This window comes from Raphanus sativus, chromosome 8, assembly GCF_000801105.2.
Source record: "Raphanus sativus cultivar WK10039 chromosome 8, ASM80110v3, whole genome shotgun sequence".
Lineage (NCBI taxonomy): Eukaryota > Viridiplantae > Streptophyta > Magnoliopsida > Brassicales > Brassicaceae > Raphanus > Raphanus sativus.
In genome coordinates this window covers 11,570,738-11,590,997 of record NC_079518.1, presented here as the reverse complement: position 1 = coordinate 11,590,997, position 20,260 = coordinate 11,570,738, and the positions used below count along the sequence as shown (strand labels likewise).

Here is a 20,260-nt window from a genome sequence, read left to right as displayed (position 1 = left end):
GAAAACCGAATAGTATAAGCTTCATCAGTGTTACATAAGGAGGAAGAAAGCTAAAGAAACAGGGGGAAAAGCTAAAGAAGTGAACTGGAATGCTGAGCTGGACAAATGAAGATTGTTCATTGGTTAATAAAGTTAGTTTACTCGTGAGTTGACTATAAAAAGAAGTGCTAGAGCATCATTATCAATGGAACTTTTTAGGTGGTCCTTAGTATTTTTTATTATTATACTATAGTTAGAGACAATGTTAAGAGACTTTAAGTAAAGTAGTGATTATTGGTAGGACATTTTGTAATCTCTTAGATTAAACAAGAACAAATATGGTTAAACATAAACACTACAAAAGAACAAATATGGTTAAACAAATAGGATGAAAAACCCGCAAGGCATTACAATAAGCACTTAAACATAACAAGCTGCAAAGTACTAGCAACCACACTCCTGCAAATGCAAAAACATCCACACACACCAAATAGAAGAGGTGGTACCCACGTAGCCAATAGGAACAGGTGATGAAAGCTGGAGGGAATAGCCAGGTTCAGCTAGATTTGCCTCCATAGCAACCTCTCCTTGTTGCGCCTGCAACAAACATACACTAGTATTAGTGACACATTATATCGACAAATACAAAGTAGCAAGCAACCAACAATAATCAAGGAGTGAATCTAAAGCCTACAAACGTAATCTGCAAGTTTCAATAGCTACTAACAGTTACTTGATTGAACTGCACTCAGACTTTCTGATATATAGTTCCTCCCACTTAGAAACATTCAGACTCTATTAATACCAGGTGCACAATAGAAAAGGAAATCAAAGTCAACACCTTTCAGTGAAAAACATATCCACAAATCAAACACAGAAATTGTTGTTCTGTTCCATTGATGACAAATTGCCACCATATGTACACTCACTTTGTCAATGTAGATTAGCCTCATAAATAATTCAGTTAAATGAAACACAGAAACCAAAACCAATGGTGCCAATTTCCTATTGAACACACATATACAAAATCAAAAACAGAAACTGATGTTCTTTTCTATCAATTCCAGATGCACAATAGTAAAGGAAACCAAAGTTAACACCTTTTAATTAGAAAAAAAAAACAAATCCACAATCAAATACAGAAACTGCTGTTCTGTTCCATAGAAAGACAAGCTACCACCACATCTACTCCCACTTCGTCAATTTTGCCTCGTAAACAAGTGTTTTTTTTTGTTTATTATCAGTAGAGTCTTACCTTGACATTATGAAGAGCTCTCAGCTGAATACGCGGCGAAACATCAACACTGCTCTTAACAAAAGTGTTCTTCTCCTCGATATCATAGAGAACAGAGACGTATTTGGAAGTGAAAGAGACCTGAGGCTGAGAAAGGCGGAGCAAGGCGGTGGTGGTGGTTCAGAGGTTGGTGATTGAAGGGCCAGAGAAGGAGGAGGAGGGGAAGTGGCAAGAGAAGGAGGAGGAAGGGGAAGTGGTTCAGAGGCTTTGAGAAGATGACGCGTGGCGTTAAGGACGCAACCAAAAACTTCTTAATTAAGGACAATCTGCTCCGTTTCTTCAGTATTTAGGCCTTTTTTGATTTAAATTTGAGCCCAAATAATCTAAGATATGGGGCTAAGGACACCGATATTTATGCTTTTAGAGTCAGTTTGAGTTAGCTTTGTATTTTGGATTGAGTCGTTCTACTGGGTTAAGAATCTTATTGTTTTTTTGTGTAATCAATCAAAGGAAATGTCTTTGTTTTTTTTAATTAATGTTAAATTTATTCAAAAAACCTTCTTTACATCAAGTGCAAATGTGCAAGTTTTGTTTAAAGAATTAAAGAATCAAAGGAAATGTCCCGTTGGAGGATTTAGTTTGTTGTGTGATTTGGAGAAGAAGAAGTACAAACTCTATCAAAGAACTACCCTAAAGTTTTGATCCTTTGAGATTGCAGTTAACAACTCTTCAGCTAATCTACCCCATGAAACAAACATGGGGAAACATGTCGTGTGCCTTTCTTTACAAGGGAAGGTCTGTCAAGTGATCTCAAGGAAGGGTGTGAGGGCACAATATTCATTGATTGAGGAATGCATGGCGCTTGACATGGAAAATCTTCTAGCGACCAGCTGGTACACTCAACATGGAAACAAAATACGTGTTCTAACCCAAAAATAAAATGTGAAACAAGAATTCATAACCATGTATTTCAATGGGCTTTATCTTAAACCAAATGTGATAATTAAGTTATCAACATGTCCGCATGTCTAAAGCAGAAGCTCACTACAAAATTTGGCTAAGGGCAGTCCAGATAAAACCAAGATCATCAGCAAACGAGCAAAACCAAATCACAAATACCATAGGAGGGTTCAATAGAGAATGTTTCAGCCAGTATAGAACCCATAGAGCCGAAAACCGGAAAAAAACCATAAAAGAATTTTGAACCGAAATTAAATTTACCCTAAGTCGAGGAGTAAAGTATACCTTTTTTATCTTCACGATCGTAAAAGTACTTTTATTATGTTTTTATAAATAACTAATTTTCATTTTTTCAGTAGATAATTGTTTTACAAAATTATAACAAAAATTCTGCAAAAATTTCACATCTATAAGAAACTTATCTTATATTAAATAATTTTATAAATTCATTATTTTTAATATATATCCTATAGTAACAATTTAATTAAAAACAAATTATAAAATACAACATAGTAAAAAAATGTAATGATGAAATCTGAGTAGATATTGACCGAACAATATAAATACCACTTACAGTGACAGTAACAGTAATAATAATCTTTTTTATTAGCAAACACAAAAATATATATCAAACTTTATGCATCTAGGATTTGCTAATTAAAGCAATATAAACAGAAACAATAAATTGTGTCTATGCATATGGAAGATGCCTTGAAAGGGATTATTATTGCTACAAGAAGAAATTAAAAACAATACTTGCAGATAGCACTAAAATTATATTGCAACATTTATAAAGCAAAAGAAGAAGAAAATAAGAAACGGGATTGTGGGCCAGGTTCAAACACACAGCCTTTCCTTTTTTCTTCGCTTATTCCTTTTTTTCTTCTAAACCATAAAATTGGGCCTACTTATAAATGGGCCTCCACGTCTATATATTAAACACATCTCAAAGGGCAAAGACCAAACTCATATCGTCTCTTTTGCCTTTTATTCTCACCGCGTCAGTCAAAAAGGAAAAAGAGAAGAAAAAAAACACCTCCTTTGATCGTACGTTCGTTTGATCTCTCTCTCAGGTTTGCTTCTTCTTCTTCTTCTCTTCGTCTTCGACTACGAATCTCCCCGATGATATCTTCGTGCTTTCAATTTCGGTTTCCGCTTCTTCGTCTCTGGATCATCGCTAGGGTTTCGCCGATGAAGGATGAAACCTCTCTTCTTGGGTGTTTTCGTGTATAGTTAGGGTTATGTTTAGATTAGGGTTACGAATGGAGATTAGATTTATTAGGTTTCTGTGGAATTGGACGATATTTGGGAGTATGAGAGGATTGGAGGTTTTATTGATTCTCAGTCTTCTTCTTACTCCTTGGGAAAAGCTGTGTTACTCTTTTTCTGCTGTGGATCAATCATGGATGAAGCAGCAGCAACAATGATGGACTCAGTCAGTCTGCTAATGTTAGTGTGTTTTTTTAAATAGTATGAGTTACTACAAGGCTCCAAGGAGGAGATACTCAAACGGAAGGAACTTCGGAGTGGAAAGACAAGAAGAAAGTCTCGTAGCTGATATTCTTCCCAGAAGACCTTATGGAAACAGAGCTCCTAATAATAAGTGGTCTAGGAATCTTGTTTGGACGGCATCACATGGAAACAACAAGCCGATGAAGACTGATAACACCTATGCTTCAACCAGGCCACAACCATCTAGTGTGTCGAATCTTCTGCAGAGGAAGAAGGATGCTGCGTATGTGCAAAGAAGCTCTTATGTTTCAGACAGGGGGTCTAATGATAGAGGCAGTCCCAAGTCTAAGGAATGTGTCTGTAAGTTTTGGAAAGCTGGGAACTGCAAGAAGGGTGATCACTGCTCTTTCTTGCACTCTTGGACTAGCCTCCCCGGAATGCTCATGTTAGCTTCTCTTGAAGGACACAAGAAGGTTTGTAATCTGCTGGCTATAAATAATATTAAAACGATTTCTTTCTTTTTTTTTGTTTTTGCTTACTTGTTAGTGTTGTCTTATAGGATCTGAAAGGGATTGCACTTCCTCAGGGTTCAGATAAACTCTTTTCAGCTAGTAGCGATGGTACGTTGCGAATCTGGGACTGCCACACTGGCCAGTGTGTTCATACAATCAACCTCCAGGCAGAAGCAGGGTCGTTAATGAGTGAAGGTCCATGGGTTTTCCTTGGCTTGCCCAATGCTGTTAAGGTTAGTTTAAGGAATCTCGTCTATACTCTTGAGTGGGATCTTGTTGTGTTGGCTTTGGCTTCTGGTCTCATTAGTTTTTACTTATATACAACTCTGCAGGCTTTCAACGTTCAAACCAGTAAAGATTTGCATCTAAACGGAGTGGTTGGTCAGGTTCGTGCTATGACTATTGGCAATGGAATGCTTTTTGCTGGGACAAGTGTAAGTACTTTTAGTTTCCTCTCTCGTTTTCTACTTGTGTTACTTCTGTCTGCTTCCCTTTTTGGTTCTAAAGTAAGTTGCTTTTTGTGCAGTCTGGTAGTATATCTGTCTGGAAAGCAAATGACACCGACTCTGATCCTTTCACGTATCTCACATCTCTGGAGGGACACCATAGCGGTGAAGTCACATGCTTTGTTGTTGGAGGTCAGCGTCTATACTCTGGTTCTCTTGATAGAACAATAAAGGTGTGGGATCTCAATACACTGGAGTGTACTATGACACTGAGGCAACATACGGACGCCATCACCTCCCTCCTATGTTGGGATCAGTATCTCATCTCGTCTTCGTTGGATGGTTCCATCAAAGTCTGGGCTTGTTCTGAAAACGGCAGCTTGAAAGTAACTAGTACACACAGACAAGAACAAGTAAGTTTTGTATACCACAACTTTATCTCCACTCCTCACAAAACAAAAAACGTTTCTTATTGTTTTCCATCTTTGTGGGTTTGAAACAGAGTGTGCACACTCTTTGTGGGATGAGCGATGGAGAGGGCAAACCGATCATGTTCTGCTCTTACCAAAACGGAACAGTCAGCATATGCGATCTACCATCGTAAGTGGAGCTTAGTCCTGAGTCTCTCTCGAGTTAATATTGTTGTTCTAACCTTAAAATCATTCACTAAATTTCGTTCTATATTTTGGGGGTTATTCAACAGTTTTGAAGAGAGAGGAAAGATGTTTTCGACTAACACGGTGGGTGCAATCACACTTGGTCCTGAAGGGTTGTTATTCACTGGAGACAAGAGTGGGAAGCTGCTTGTTTGGAATTTAGCTGGCACCAAAGTTTAGCCATTTTACCATTGCTTTGATTGATTTAATATGTACATGATGAGTTTTAGCAGATTGTTCTTATGTAAATGACTGGGGGGTATTATGAAAGAAATTTATTCCAAAATACGCGCATTAACGTTTATCATGTGCGTTCAGACTTTTTTCTGTAATTCAATTGTTTCTCTTATTATTCCATCTCTCATTTGTATATTAAGAATTGAGAATCAAAAGTACATACAAAACGATGAAAGCGTTTGTTTCTTTCTTATTGATCTTTCTCAAGGTAAAATCCGATTTTGTCAGTTCTGTCGGTGTTTGGAATTTTGAAAGCCGGATGTTTTATGGCTTTTTCAACTTCTGTTTGTATGTTTGATTGAAATAGACTGCTTAAGTCTGTTCTTAAGGTTAATCTCAATAGTACCATCAGCTCATATTCATACACATGTAAAAATATTCACTTTTGTTCTCGAAACAGTACAGTAAAACCTCATTTTTGATATTCACCTGCTCTGTTTTCATCCGTCTATAAAAAATAACAGAGTGACTCTGTTTTTCAAAACCCATCGGTTTCGAAGGTTCAGCTAACAAGATCGGCATTCGCATCGTGACATCAGACGGTAAACCATCTTAGCCAACCTCACCAGGTCACGGCTTCTTCCCTAGAGAGACTGCCCACCACGTTCTTCCTCTACTCAGATCAGTTCTCCAAACATCCAAACTAACTCCCCCAAGAAATCGACTGCGTCTGCTACACCAAAGGTCCTGGCATGTGAGCGCCGTTGCAAGTCTCAGCCATTGTCTTCAGAGTACTGTCATAGCTTTAGAAGAAACCTATAGTCGCTGTGAATCACTTGTGGCTTGGAGAGAGTGGTTACTGGAGCTGATGATCCTGTTGTTTTGTATGTGAGTGGTGGTAACACTCAGTGATTTGCTTAAAGTGAAGGTAGTAGGTACAGGATCTTTGGTGAGACTATTGATATTACTTGATGATTATAATGTTTAGATCTATTACTTGAGTTGCAAGCAGCTAAGAAGTTAATAATGTAGCGAAAGATGCATATACCATTATCATAAAAGCCTCAAATCATGTCATCATACAGTTACAGTAACGATGCAACCTAAGTAAATTGAACAATAATAGTCTTTGCTCTCACATTCACTAAAGATTTTAGAAACTGGACTTGTTGTGTCCTAAGATTAGTTTCTGCCATGTCCTCTTACATTCATTGCAGCCTTTGTTCTTCTGGATGGCTCTGCTCTTGCACGGGAAGGGCTTGGTAGTGTCCTAAGATTAGTTTCTCTCTGCCAGAGGAACCAGACCGACCAGGTAGTAGTTGCATTCTAGCATTACAACTCCAAGACTGTTCAAAATCAGCCAATTCATCTGCACAACGGTTGCAAATGAAGAAATGGTTATATCTGAACTTAAAAAGTTTCTCTCATCCACAAAACAATCTTTCTGAAGCGTAACAAGTGTTGCTTACCTTCGTTTAAATTGTGCAAGGTCTGCCTTGTATCAACTCGACCATCTGAGTTAAGCTTACGCGCAACCGTGTGGCCCTGCATGGATTAAAACACCAGTTATACAATTATACTGATCCAACAACAAAGGAAAATAATTTTTATCATCTTTCGGGTAATGTATGTACAAACTACCTTGTTGTGAAGGCCTCTTGAGATCCTGTGCGCTGCTTCCCGTGTTGCAGTGTTGGCTTCTTTGCTTTCTTCAAGAGTTAACTATTTTCACAATAAGACCCAAGTTTAGTGGTTAAACATAAACGAGCATTCTTTACACAGGCACAACTCACTCCATCACTTCCTGTCCTTGTGAACTTGGATGAAGTATAGTAGTTTCCGTTATGACCACCGTATGTAACAATGGAGCTCTGGAAAACATAACTACGAGTCTGTGGTTGCCATTGTCCATTGTTCACATTCATGTTTTGCATTCTTCTGATCCTTCTCTCTACATTAAAAAAAATAAACACAAAGTCAGTTACACAGAAACAAAACAATCTCAAGAAGAAAAAGAAAAAGAAAAAGGTATCAAATCACCTTGAGCTCTAGCCTCTTCTTCAGTATCTACCTCACTGCTTGACCTGCCATGTTTCCCTAGTCTTACTCTCATCTTCTTTCTCATCATCTGATTCAATCTCTTCAATTATCGGTCCATGAGACCTTCTCGGTTGGTGATGATTCTCTAAGAAACCTGATGGAGGATGATGATGCATTGCTGCAAAAGGATCCATGCTAGGACCAAAGAAGTTGGACTGAAACATGCCACCACCAAAAGGCTGAGTGAAAAAAGGGTCATCGAATGGATCTCTTCCTCCGAAAAAACTAGACATAGACTCCGAGGACCATTGTTAAAACCACCAAAGGAGCTTCCAAAAGGAGCACCAAAGTTGAAAGAACCTCTACCACCGCCTTGAATCCTTCCCTACATACAGAACTCATATGATATTAGAAAAGCTTAAATGCAAAAACATTTGTATGTAAAAGTTTCTATCTATCTTCATCAAGACACAAACATCACATCTTTTCCAACAATCTGAAACTGCATTTCATAAAAAAAATTCAAGCAAGATAACTTTCAGGACAAAACAAAAGTGAAACGCAGAACTCTCAGAGATAAGCTATGTCTCAAGACTAAACCACACCCAAACAGAATCAATTCAAAACCAGAGTGATCAGATATCAACACGAATCGTACATCCACAATTCAAGTTAAAGTAACATCATGGAGAGTTCATATAGAATGTCAGTGTTGGTATATGTATTACTTATAGCTAAGAAAATAGTTACATCATCTGTTTTATTATAGCATACTGAACTTTGCAGATTGCATACACGTTTTCATTAGAGTGATTTAGCCATATACCATCTCAGTAAATTTTTATTTAAGAAAATACTAATTGGGAGCATAATTAGAAGAAGAAAAATGCTTAATGAAAGAGATGAAACATAACATTTATGTAAAATATACATATGGACTAGAAAGAAATAAAAAGAAGCGCCCACCGTGGGGCTCGAACCCACGACCACAAGGTTAAGAGCCTTGCGCTCTACCAACTGAGCTAGACGGGCTTTGTTGACTCAATTTGCTATGAGTCTTACATTAATAAATAGTACAATTTGCTATGATTAGATTATTCTAATTTTCTTTCATATACCACAATTCGCAATGCACTAATTAAAAGAGCTACCCAAATTAAAATCTTTCATATGGAGAAAGACGCACACATATCCAATACGTAGGAGCTCTATGTGACACAGTCACACAAGACAGCAGAAAAAAAGGAGAAAAATAAACAAACCTTTGTGTGTGAGTCTTGGCTTATAGTCAGATTAGCAGGCTGCTTATATAATTTATCTTGTGATAAGCAAACTCATCCCCTCCCTCCCGAGGGGCTCTACTAGCGTACTGATTCTTCCTCCATTCCGCTTGTTGATTTTCTTGAACTCCTCCTTGATCTAGAACTCATAAGATACAATACAACAATTACGTAGTAGAGTCTATGCAAGTAAAAGATCAAGAAACATATTAAAATATTATTAATAATAAAACTATGAACAAGGAGACCATATATATTGTTCTGTAAACTCGCAATTGTATATCTGCTTCATTCAATATATTTTGTTTATCTATTAGAAAAACACTACTTTATACTTACTCCAAAACCATTAGTATCAGTATTTGGACCAATTCATTGATATATGACCTTTTTTCTTGAAAAAATCGATATATGACAAAAAAAAAAAATTAATTTACAACAAAAAAAACCGATATATGACATTTACATCGACTATTTGACTTTTTGGCATGTGTATGAATTCTTTATGACAATAGTAAAACATTATATATTTATAGCAGAACACTGAAATAAATTGTTTATTATCCAGTGATATTAAAGTAGTAGAATGGTATTACATCACAAAACGTGACGTTACATTTGAAAATTGAAATAATAGTCGAAAACTTTCGTTTCATCATGAAAATAAATAAATATATGGTGTTGTTAACTTGTATGATACTCGGTGGAAACTGGAAACCAAGTGCGTTACGCGTGAAGTGAGTGCGTATGGAGTAAGAGAAGTCACCCACACGTGCCTCTTTATCAGAATTATGAGTCGACTAATAGCCTAACAACACGCCCAAAAGTTCTTTCTATAAACAATGAGAAGTTGAAAACAAACCTCTCCTCTGACCAATCTCAACCACACAAGACATATGTTATTTCTTGACGTTAGTGAATCTTATGAAAGGTTATGGTATTCATATTATTTCTTTTTTTCTTGACTAATGAAGGGCATTACGGGCCGACTACAAGAAGTAAAAATTAATAAATTGATTCTAGTCTCTTTGTATTTTTTTTAAATCTCTTTGTATTTGTTTATGTTTACTGCTTTATTTTTCTGTATTTATTTTTATCAATTTTAATTTTAGAGTTTACTTTCACGAAATTTGTTTGGGTACTCGATTTCTTGATTAACGTCTCAAAATCAACAAATCCAAGAGTTTTGTTTTCTGACTTTTGAGATTGTGAAAATCAGGCTCATGTAATCTTTAGTCTAGACGATGCCTAACTAATATTATTGATACAAGAAAACTGATATACCTCATATTTTTATAATTTTAATTTTTTGGGCTTAGTATTTGTACCATTTTTGAAAAATAGTTTATGCCACAGTTTTTAATGAAGTGCTACCAATCTACTCATCTCACTCAAATTTAATCTTATACAACATAATACATAAGAACATTTTCATTAGGGATCTTCAAATTTGAATATCTAAGATTGACTCTCTAATATACTGAGATATCTATCTAAAAACAACAATTTCTAAAATTATTTTTGGATAGATATCTAAAATATTGATTTTTGATAGATCTCTTAGCATTTGAAATAATCATTAAATATTATTATTGTACTTATATTCACAGTTGAAAATATCCACAATCGAATTGCTATACAAATTATGATAAGATAACATACTATAATAGTATAAAGTCGACAGGAAAATAATACTAAATATCGGTGTACGAGAACCACGCCTGTATTACTAATCGGATTTAAAAAAAAAAAAAAATTGGCCGGCTTGGATTTAATTTCTAAAAGACACTTACTTCTATGTAAAACCAATCTTTATTTGGAAAAACATTATAAATGACAAATTAAAAAGAGTAAAGCATAGAGAATCCCTTACTTCGCTTCTTTGCCAAGCAAACCACAAACACCTCTCAATTTCATTCATCTTCCTCCTTCTCCTCAAGCAAAGTCTTCACTTCACCCAAAATGTCAAATTCGACTCACCGGAGAAGAGTTCCGACTCCGGTCGGAAATGGAAGCCGGAGCATCAGGATGAGACGGACGGCTTCCCGATGCGTTTCTAATAAAAACCGTTCAAAACCGACTAATCAGGTCTTTGAGCGAAGCTTCTCCGATTCGAGTCTCAATCGCCGTCGCGACGGAGACGGTACTTGCATGCGTCGATCCTTGCCGTTGAGTGGCTTACCGACGGAAGAATATGGTCAGATCGTCTACTTGCCAAGAATTCGCTCTGAGGTTATGGCTTCTTCTCCGTCGTTGTTGGGCTTATCTTCGCCATCGTCTCAATTTCCGACCAATCAAGAGGTTAGACTCTGTTTCTCTCCATTTTCTCTCAACTATTTTCTGTTCTTTTACTACTTTCAGACAAGACTTTAGTTTGTAATAAATTCTACATTTAGTCCTCAAGGTATAAGCATTTGTTATTTAAGCGTAATATTTTGGAGTGTTACAATTTAACCCTTACCTATCTACTATTTTGGACGTAGAGTTTAATAAGCTGTAAACCCTGTTAGAGCCATTTTGATCTCGAGTAAACCCGAAGATCATAGAGTCTTCTTTGACTTAATTCTAAAAACAATCAGGAAAATAAAAGAGAAGCAACAAAAGTTGTAATCAACGTAGCAGTTGAAGGAAGCCCTGGACCTGTAAGAACTATGGTTAAATTGAGCTGCAATGTCGAAGAAATAATCAAATTTGTCCTGGAAAAATATTGCGAAGAAGGACGGACACCGAAACTCGACAAAGGTGCTGCCTATGAATTGCATCAATCTCATTTCAGCATCCAGTGTAAGCTATAATGCAACTTGTAGTGTAACACAAACATTATCTAAGTTTTAGTTCCGTTTTGGATATATACAAAATAAATAATTTTTGAGTCCCCATTGGTTGAAAATAAAACAAAATAAATTGTGTTCAGTTTAACATATATTAGTTTTATAAAATATCTATACTATACTATCTAGTTTTGCTTTAGTCTCCAAATCATGGAAAATACTCAAAGTACTCGTGGATGGTGTGAAAAAGATAGAAGCATCACATTATTCATGAGCTATATGCTTATAATAAGAAAGGGATTTACTTGAACATATGAGTTTACGTTAAATTCCGTCATAATCGAACTGTTATGATTTAATAAATTTACTTAATGTGATTTAATTTTCAGGTTTGGAGAAAAAGGAAATAATCGGAGATATAGGAAGTAGAAGCTTCTATCTTAGAAAGGGAGCTCATGAAACCGGAGTTTCTTTGGCCGGAATAACTCCGACGAGAACGAGTTTTATTCCCTCGTCTAATATGATCGAATCGTGTATCGCTCAGTTTATTGGGAAAATCTTGAGGAGAACGAGAAAGTTATGGAACATATTGGTATGTACGCAATGAGATTTAACCAAAGTACGTACACTTTTGAGCGTGGCACATAATAATTAGCCTATGTTGCTGCAGTCTCATAGAATAAGGTCGTTTTATTATTTATCAAGATTGTATTATATTCTATAGATTGCTATACTAATACATATACTTGCAAGTTGTAACAGTTATGGTTTGTAAGTCGCACTCTGCACGATCTAGTGGACAATTAAATAAGCAGTATTACTGCATGCGATGGGACAATCTAAAATAGAAATATAAATCGATTTTTTTTTCCAAGCGTGTTTTTGAAAGCCAGAGAAAATTAACCACTGAACTACATCACAGACTCGGTTGATTCGGATTTGATTTTCACGACTATGTTTATAAATTCTATTTTGCTAATTTTCGGTTTGGTCTCTTCCAGATTGGTTAGATCAGATTATTATAATCAATGTTTGAAATCATTCAAAAATATGTTTTCAAAAGATTAAAAACTAATAAATAAATATTCAAAATCTAATTAAAACTAGTTAAACTACGTGAACTAATTAATTAAAAATATTCAACCTAATTCTTGGTTTGGTCTCTTCTGAATTGGTTAGATCAGATTATTATAATCAATATTTGAAACCATTCAAATATATATATATTTTTTAAATTAATAAAAAATTTATTCAAAGCCTAATAAAAACTAGTTAAACTACACAAACTAATTAAAATATTCAAAAAATAAACAAACAAATTAAAAAACTTTAAAATAATTTAAAATATTTAATTAACCTTAATATATATATAATATTTACATATTAAACGATTTCTTAGATTTTTTTATTCTAATTCAGATTTTGGTTCAGATTATACCAGAATCCGAAATATGGAACTCTTAAGTCATGTTCGGATATTTCTTGGTTTAGATTAAAGTTCAGGATTTCAGTTTGGAGTAAATACATCCAAACCTAGAATTACATGATTGTTTTGCACATAAATAATAAATATATGAGTATAATAGCATTTCCAATATTGAATTATTTAAAACCGGTTTTTAGTAATATAATATTATAATATTGATATCATCTTATTAAGTAATTAAATTTCAATATTTTTTTACAAAACTAAACCATTTATATAATGATAAATAGCAAAATACTAGTTTCTATTCTTCTTATTTAAAAAACTCGTTGAAAGTAAGTATTGCTAACCTTAGGCGCCAGCGTTCGGATACGGCCCATTTAGGTTTGATTCACATCTATTCGGATATTGATTCACATCTATTCGGATTTTAAGTTTTAGAGGTAAAGGATTTTAGCCTCGTTAGGTATTTATAAATTTCAGTTTGTATTTGGTTCAGATCTTTGCGGATTCAATTCGGGTTTGGATAACCCGTTTAAATTATTAAAAATACATTTTTTTAATTTCTCAAAATCTAAAAGCAAAAAATAGTATATAACATATAAATTTGAGTAATGTATGCCAAAATACCTAAATTTAATATAGAATTGGTTTAGATTGAATATTTAGATGGAGAATCAATATATATATATTTTTTAAGTATTTTGTTTTTTTAGTATTGTTTAACTATTTAGATACTTTTTTGACTATTTCTATATATTTTTCAAATAACATCAAAATATCCTATACATTTTGAATATTTTTAGATATTAAATGTAAAAATAGCTAATATATTAAAGTATATAAATCTGATTCGGATATATTCAGATACTCCAAATATTTTGGCTCAGATTGATTTCGGTTCCGATTTTCTATTTACTAAAATTTTGAACTCGTTTGAATATTTAACTAGTATCGGTTTGGATTTTGTACTAATTTTTTGGACCGGATTTGATTTGGTTCTTCGAGTCCTAGCTAACCGTCAGCTAAGTCAAAGTGTCCAGAAAATATTTAATTGCAAACAGCCAAAAACCCAAACTTACAACAGAGAATTATTAACCTCAACACAGAGAAAAAATAGGACCCGTTTGTCTCTTTTTTTTTTCGTTTGTCTCCTTGGGTAAAACTAACCTCATAACTAAATTATTATTTACATGTACCCTAACTTACTATTGCAAAGCTAATGTTCTAACAACCATGGGTTATATAATAAATTTGTACAGAAGAAAATAAATCCACCAAACTGTCCAACAAGAAGACTGACCACCATTTATTTAACTAACGTCCCACCTTTTTATGTACAATAAATAATACCAAATATGTTTCCCATCTAAACCCAAATGCATCACTGGCTCAGTATCTTGCTCCAAACACACCAATTCAACTGCGGGTGGTGTTGACAAACATGATTAAATTGGTATACATGAATCGGTTAGCAACCCGGTTTAAATTTCCTAAAAATATGATTTGATCAAACCCAACTGGTATAGATTTCTCATCACTAGGCTCCCAAGTGATATCAACATTGTCCCTCCTCCATTGCGTCCCTGATGATCTTCCTGCTTTTGTTGTTGTTCCTTCTCAACTGTTTCTCTCCAACTAACCGGGAACGGTTCTTTAACACTTAGATTGTCGATTCCAATCTTCTCTCTAATCGATTTGATTATCTCGGGATCTATAAGGTCTCCATTAGCATCCGTCACATAGAATACATTCCTTGCTATACCTTCTTTAGTCGATATCTCGGCTCTAGCAATGTTTAATCCGTTCTCTCTCAATACTCGTGTTACATCCGCCAACAATCCAGGTCTATCCATCGTGCATAACTCCAATCTCAGACCCTACATAAACATAAAACAAATCAACTACTAAACCAGTCGGTTTGATATTAAAACGGATGAGAAATTATTCATTGGTTCATACCTTAACCGTTCTTCTTTCGATTGCGGCTTGTAAACATTGGACCAAACGTTGTCTCTCCGGTTCTGAACTAACCGGATGCCCATCACTATGTCTTACATAGAACTCCAAAAACGCCGTTTCTCCAACCGTTCGAATAGCCGCATGGAACACAACGTAAGCCATATCAGTCAAGGTGCAAACAACGTCGAACAAGAGTTTCATCCTATCTTTGCATTGCAAGTTCACGACCGAGTAGCCACGTTTCGGAAGGTTTTGCACCAAAACGTTCGGAGAGTTCTCAGACTCAAACGTCTTCTCGTAGTCACGGTCCATGAACATCCTCTGATGCAACCTTCTCTCCATATGAGTATTACCACCATACGTAACACATGTCCTCGTGTCATTTTGGTAACTATCGTCTGCTTTTAGTAAATTACGTAACTGTCCTTCTATCCGTTGGACACGATCTGAGTCTCCGTCAATGGGGGTCCCGGAGTTAACGTCTTTAACGTAAATCATCGACGCGATCCTCCCGTTATGCGTCCATGCCTTGGCCTCAACAACATCACACTGAAGATCAGCTAAAACCGCGAAAACCTCTGAGAGTAAACCGATTCTGTTTGTTCCAGTTAACTCTAGAGCGGTTAAACCGGTGTATCCTTCGGTTTTACTGTAATGAGACGTCTCTATTGACTGTAATTATTTAGAAAAGAACGTCTTGATTTTCTAAGATAACATTCACAAATGAATGGTAACTTTTAATTTTACCTTTTCAATGTAACGGATTAGGTTCGCATCGGTTAATTTGTTTCCGTTAAGATCACTTACATGAAAAACTGAAGCAGTAGAAGAAGACGAATCAAACAATTATTTTACTTTCCTTAATTAGAATTCTAACGTATGATTTGGGCTAGTTACCATCCATATTCCATTTTCCGTCAGAGGAAATGTAAGCTTTCTTGATCCCGAGGTTCATATCCGTGAGAAGCTGTACAGATTCGAGCAGTATCCCTGGGCCTCTTGCGCTATCAATCTAAGAAAAAAGGAAAAATAAAATAAAAATGAATTTAAGAATCACTATCAAGCGAGGGAGAAGAAACAGAGGAAGCAGGTTGCGTGAGGGTAATTAAAAACCTTGACGACAGTTGAATTAGGGCAAATTTCATTGTCAATCACGACCCTGCAAGTGAACAAAAAGACAGTGACCCTCTAACCTCACTCTTTTGTATGAGTCAAACAACCAAAAACATTATGATAAAATATAATTTTGAAATTGCCAATAATTTGACTCGTGGTTTTTTATTGTACAAATAGATGACGGTAAAAGCCAGGAATTAACATAGACATTATTCGTTTCAGAAAAAAACATTATTTGTTTCAGAAAAAAACATTATTTGTTTCAGAAAATATATCATATGATAATTAAAACTTTAATTTAGTGAAATTGTTCAATTGATTAAATTAAAACGAACATAATCAAGTTTGAATAATTTTTATTAAAAAAGTCTTGAATGATTACAAGAAAAAGAGAAAAAAAATCTGGGAATAAACTCTTGATTTTATCATTTTATTCTTATAAGATGATAATTTTCATACATCAAGAAGAAGTAATATCTATAAGGGAAAAAGAGAAATAAGAAAATAAAAACCTGGGCATGTTCATCCTTACAACGAGCTTCTCATATTCATTAGAGCAATCAGATAACTCCATTTCTTTTTTATTCTTCTTCTTCAGAAGTTAAGAGGAAGCTACCATAAAAAAGGCTAACCACCAAAACAATTCATGTGTTTCTACAGAGTCGCTCCTTCTCTCTATCTATACCAAGTCTATATCTGTCTCTCCTCTAGGGCGGGGTTACTCCCAAGTCTTTCTTTAGAATTTAATAGGATAAGAAGCAAATGTAATACTGTATTAAAATATCAACGAGGCGTTAGGACTGGTTCTTGAAAAAATTAAAACAGATGCTGACCTGTTCGTTTTATTAGACCTTCCGCTTTTGTCTGCTTTTATCCCATCTGGATTCTTGCCTACTTTCCTTTTCCTCTGTTTTAAAATATTTGTTTTATTTTCTAAATACAGAAATGAAAAAAAGAAAGAAAACCCAATGGCACAGCCGTACAACCATTGTAGTGATCCACTTTGAGCTAGCTGGGCTGTCGGGGATCCTACGTGGCATGTGAGGAGTTGTCGGTTTTAATGCATGTTTGTCAGTAAATGGTAAATTTAATGTCGTTTTGATTTTAAAAAAATACAATTAACGTCGTCGGTACACGGGATTCACGTAACAACAAATTGTATAGGGTAATTATAGAACGGTTAATATTTTTAGTATTCTTAGTATATATCTTATTTAAATCGACATGTAATAAATGTAAAAATCATATATGGAATATGGACAAAAAGAAGAACTGTATTTAAGGAAATACATCAATGTAAAGTTAGAATATGATACGTATTATATATAAAGAATGAAACATTTAATTTAAATATATGAATTCTATTTTTAAAAATCCACTTAGAAGAAGTTGTAATGTTCCTGTTTTAATAAGATAGATGTGGATAAGGAAACAATACATTTGTTCAGCTACTTGTGAAGAATACCATGTTGGCATGTTTCTTGCGGGACTACCACTACCAGCTACATACTCATGTCGTTTTGTGCATATGTATAAAGTTAATTATGCTCAGTATAATCGGTCATTCTTCCAAGAATTGATTATTTTTAAGCTCTACCAAAGGTTTTGGTTATGCTTGAGCTTGAAGATAACTGAAATCAAGAACAGGGAGGATATAAAGAAACTGTGACGACCGATAGTGATTTTTGATTTTTCATAAAAGAACTCAAAATTAACGATATGAGGCGTGATTTTGAGCCAAATGTTTCAATTGCTTCCAAAATAAGTCAATATCTTTTCAAAAAAAAAAAAAATTTCATTACCAAATTTAAAGTTTTGAAAGGGAAAATTTCAGACTATATAATCATGGATTTCAAACAATGCTAAATCAGTAAGATGAGATTTTGTTTCACGTTTATATATTCAAGTTTCAATGCTTGTAAAAATAAATCAAATCATTAATGCAGTAAATGCTTGAACAAGTAAATGTTTGAGATTTTGTTTCATTTTTATATACTCTATTTAAGTTTAATGCTTGAGACTTTGTTTTATTACTCTTAACCTTAACTGAATACGAGAAGATTCGAGCAAATAAATCAAATCATTTATGCTTGAACAATAAATCAAATCATTAATGCAGTGAATCTAAATATATCTGTTTCGTTTTTATATATTCAAATATAAGTGTATATATGAGAGAATAAAATATTATCCCACCACTGTTGAAACACACTTAGGAAATATTTTCTTTTCTTTCATTTTGACTATATTCTAAAAATAAAATTACTTGTTGAAAAAGAAATCTAAAAATAAAACTGAAAGATTTCTTACCATAAAAATATCATTTACACATATAGGTATTGTTATTTATAGAACCATCTCTAGTAAAACGAAAAAGAACAAGAAAAAATAATTAGAAATGGCTATTACAAAGAAAATGTTAGTGGCAATTATTTTCAGCATCTTCTTCATTATGTCTTCTGTTCATTGCTCCGACCGCACTCTTGGTATTAGCTTACTATTACAGTTTGATTAGACGTTTTTTTACTGTGAACACTTTATTTATCTTTTTATGATTGTGATATTGATACAATAATTATTGTTAAAATAGGTTATGAAATAAATCAAGATTTTAAAAAGTGCTTCCCAGAGCAGCCGTGTGGGGATTCTTGCAGAGACTACTGTCAAACTCATGTTAGTCTTATTGGATTATGGGCAATTTGTGAAAACGGCGGATGTTGTTGTACAAGCAAGATAAAGATGTAACAATATCATCAAATATATGTATCGGCCAGAAGAATAAAATTTTTTCATATGGTTTATAATTACTTTGTTAGCCTCTATTGCTCAGAGATGAATTAACAGCCTAAATCCACCTTTTAAGGCGCAAAATAATGATTTCAGTACTACAAAGATTGCAGAAGAAGACTGGTAAAATATACACGAGCACAAGAAACATGTTTAGCTCAATCACTAGAAACATAAGGCAAGATAATTTGGCTACTAGCCCATTAACAATCTAGTTGCTTCTTTTTACCACCACGACTCCGTAATGGTATGTGGATGTTTCTTAGTCTTATGTGTGGTCAATGCAGTTGTTTTCTTAGAACTTTTGCGATGGCAAAACATGAAATTCCTTTCTAAACTCACTTTTTATTTGCTTGATAAGTGTAGTAAGTCATTATCATCTTTGAACCATCGAATATGGTTTTGCTTATAAATGTTGATACATATAATGCTCTGTAAAATTAATAAAATAGCAGAAATGAAAACACAAAAAAACCCATAATTTTAATGTCTAAAATTTATTCGCTTTTCTTGCTGCATTAGCCTTCGTTGGTTACGTATAGGGTTGGGCATTGATTCGATCTACTCTTAACTCCTACACTTCCTAGTTGGATTGGTCTGTTGTTGGATTGATCGTTCACTCTTAAGCTAGTTAACTTTGATGGGTTTTGCTTACTCTTGGCAAAGATTCTAACTTTAGTTACTATACTGTTAGTCACCAAGGTTATTAGGACATATATTCTTGAATTATAATCTCATTGTGTATTGCCTTGAATCTTGATGCTCATAGCTATTGGTTTATCACTTCGTTACTTCATTGGTCATCTCTTGCGCCACAGAATCCAAGTATTCATCAACCTTATAGATGATGTAGTTTCCTTAAAAAGCGGCTCAATATATGACTTAAAAGCTCATCTCGGTCCAGTACTGTTGATCAAATGATGACTTTGATCAATGTAGTTGCATTTGTGAAATGTAGCTGCAGTAAAGTATCACATTACTGAACTTTGTTTGTGTCTTTTGTTTTGTGATTGTATAGGGATGGATGAAAAGATAACCCTGATCAAGCCGTGGTATTAAAAGCTGCTGGTGAAGGTTATTGGTAGCAGTAACTTTAATCCGGATCTCTCCATTCCCTTGCATTCTTTATAACTACTGTTCTGTTGCAAATCTTGTTAAATACGGTCCTTACTGAGCAGTGATATCTCTCGCTTACTTGTTGCAGAAGGAACCTTGTAAAGACAATAGCAGAAGCATCTTCTGCAGATAAACACGGCCTCTCGGTTACACAGATTGTTCTCAACATTCTCGGGGCTTTTTAGGAACTGTAGCTACAACGATTCTCATCACAAAGTATGCTAAAAGACAGCTGGAGACCATGAAGAAAGAGGAGTAAGCATTGTCGCAATAAACCCACGTGAGAAACCCTGACTTGCTTTTGTCTCAATGCTTTCTAATCTGAAACATCACTTGTCTCACACCT

General features: G+C 34.6%; 3 protein-coding genes, 1 long non-coding RNA gene, 1 other non-coding gene and 1 pseudogene across 6 annotated transcripts; 2 read left to right on the top strand and 4 right to left on the bottom strand.

The window, feature by feature from the left end:
- Positions 1-301: 301 nt before the first annotated feature.
- LOC108820508 (uncharacterized) lies at positions 302-1,624 on the bottom strand. Its single transcript, XR_001944308.2, has 2 exons — positions 1,235-1,624; positions 302-576 (listed from the first exon to the last, which is right to left on the bottom strand). It is a non-coding gene; the product is annotated as an uncharacterized LOC108820508 (long non-coding RNA).
- Positions 1,625-3,131: 1,507 nt separating this feature from the next.
- LOC108820489 (zinc finger CCCH domain-containing protein 59) lies at positions 3,132-5,525 on the top strand. The gene is made up of 7 exons (XM_018593434.2): positions 3,132-3,246; positions 3,645-4,098; positions 4,185-4,370; positions 4,470-4,571; positions 4,664-4,996; positions 5,086-5,183; positions 5,287-5,525. Exons 2-7 carry the CDS (start codon positions 3,646-3,648, stop codon positions 5,417-5,419), a joined length of 1,305 nt encoding a protein of 434 aa, XP_018448936.1. The 5' UTR covers positions 3,132-3,246; position 3,645; the 3' UTR covers positions 5,420-5,525.
- A 960-nt stretch (positions 5,526-6,485) lies between these two features.
- LOC108819965 (uncharacterized) lies at positions 6,486-7,964 on the bottom strand (annotated as a pseudogene).
- A 451-nt stretch (positions 7,965-8,415) lies between these two features.
- Positions 8,416-8,488, bottom strand: TRNAK-CUU (transfer RNA lysine (anticodon CUU)). Its single transcript has one exon. It is a non-coding gene; the product is annotated as a tRNA-Lys (tRNA).
- A 2,066-nt stretch (positions 8,489-10,554) lies between these two features.
- LOC108820495 (uncharacterized protein At4g22758) lies at positions 10,555-12,344 on the top strand. Its single transcript, XM_018593442.2, has 3 exons — positions 10,555-11,037; positions 11,316-11,520; positions 11,897-12,344. Exons 1-3 carry the CDS (start codon positions 10,699-10,701, stop codon positions 12,112-12,114), a joined length of 762 nt encoding a protein of 253 aa, XP_018448944.2. The 5' UTR covers positions 10,555-10,698; the 3' UTR covers positions 12,115-12,344.
- Positions 12,345-14,227: 1,883 nt separating this feature from the next.
- Positions 14,228-16,862, bottom strand: LOC108820487 (ACT domain-containing protein ACR7-like). 2 transcript variants are annotated; one of them, XM_056992417.1, is made up of 6 exons: positions 16,524-16,862; positions 16,009-16,054; positions 15,793-15,907; positions 15,643-15,710; positions 14,896-15,567; positions 14,228-14,813 (listed from the first exon to the last, which is right to left on the bottom strand). In XM_056992417.1, exons 1-6 carry the CDS (start codon positions 16,583-16,585, stop codon positions 14,427-14,429), a joined length of 1,350 nt encoding a protein of 449 aa, XP_056848397.1. In that variant the 5' UTR covers positions 16,586-16,862; the 3' UTR covers positions 14,228-14,426. The 2 variants fall into 2 exon arrangements, with proteins under 2 accessions (XP_056848397.1, XP_056848398.1); XM_056992418.1 differs by lacking the exon at positions 16,009-16,054.
- Between the last annotated feature and the right edge of the window lie 3,398 nt (positions 16,863-20,260).

Bases quoted from the DNA above. Each gene is read 5' to 3' on its own strand.
- LOC108820495 (XM_018593442.2), top strand. From the start codon at position 10,699: ATGTCAAATTCGACTCACCGGAGAAGAGTTCCGACTCCGGTCGGAAAT. The intron at 11,038-11,315 runs GTTAGACTCTGT...AAAAACAATCAG, and splicing joins AATTTCCGACCAATCAAGAG to GAAAATAAAAGAGAAGCAAC. The intron at 11,521-11,896 runs GTAAGCTATAAT...TTTAATTTTCAG, and splicing joins ATCTCATTTCAGCATCCAGT to GTTTGGAGAAAAAGGAAATA.
- LOC108820489 (XM_018593434.2), top strand. From the start codon at position 3,646: ATGAGTTACTACAAGGCTCCAAGGAGGAGATACTCAAACGGAAGGAAC. The intron at 4,371-4,469 runs GTTAGTTTAAGG...ACAACTCTGCAG, and splicing joins GCTTGCCCAATGCTGTTAAG to GCTTTCAACGTTCAAACCAG. The intron at 5,184-5,286 runs GTAAGTGGAGCT...GTTATTCAACAG, and splicing joins AGCATATGCGATCTACCATC to TTTTGAAGAGAGAGGAAAGA.
- LOC108820487 (XM_056992417.1), bottom strand. From the start codon at position 16,585: ATGGAGTTATCTGATTGCTCTAATGAATATGAGAAGCTCGTTGTAAGG. The intron at 15,908-16,008 runs GTTTTTAATTAC...CTTTTTTCTTAG, and splicing joins CTAATTCAACTGTCGTCAAG to ATTGATAGCGCAAGAGGCCC. The intron at 14,814-14,895 runs GTATGAACCAAT...ATGTTTATGTAG, and splicing joins TCGAAAGAAGAACGGTTAAG to GGTCTGAGATTGGAGTTATG.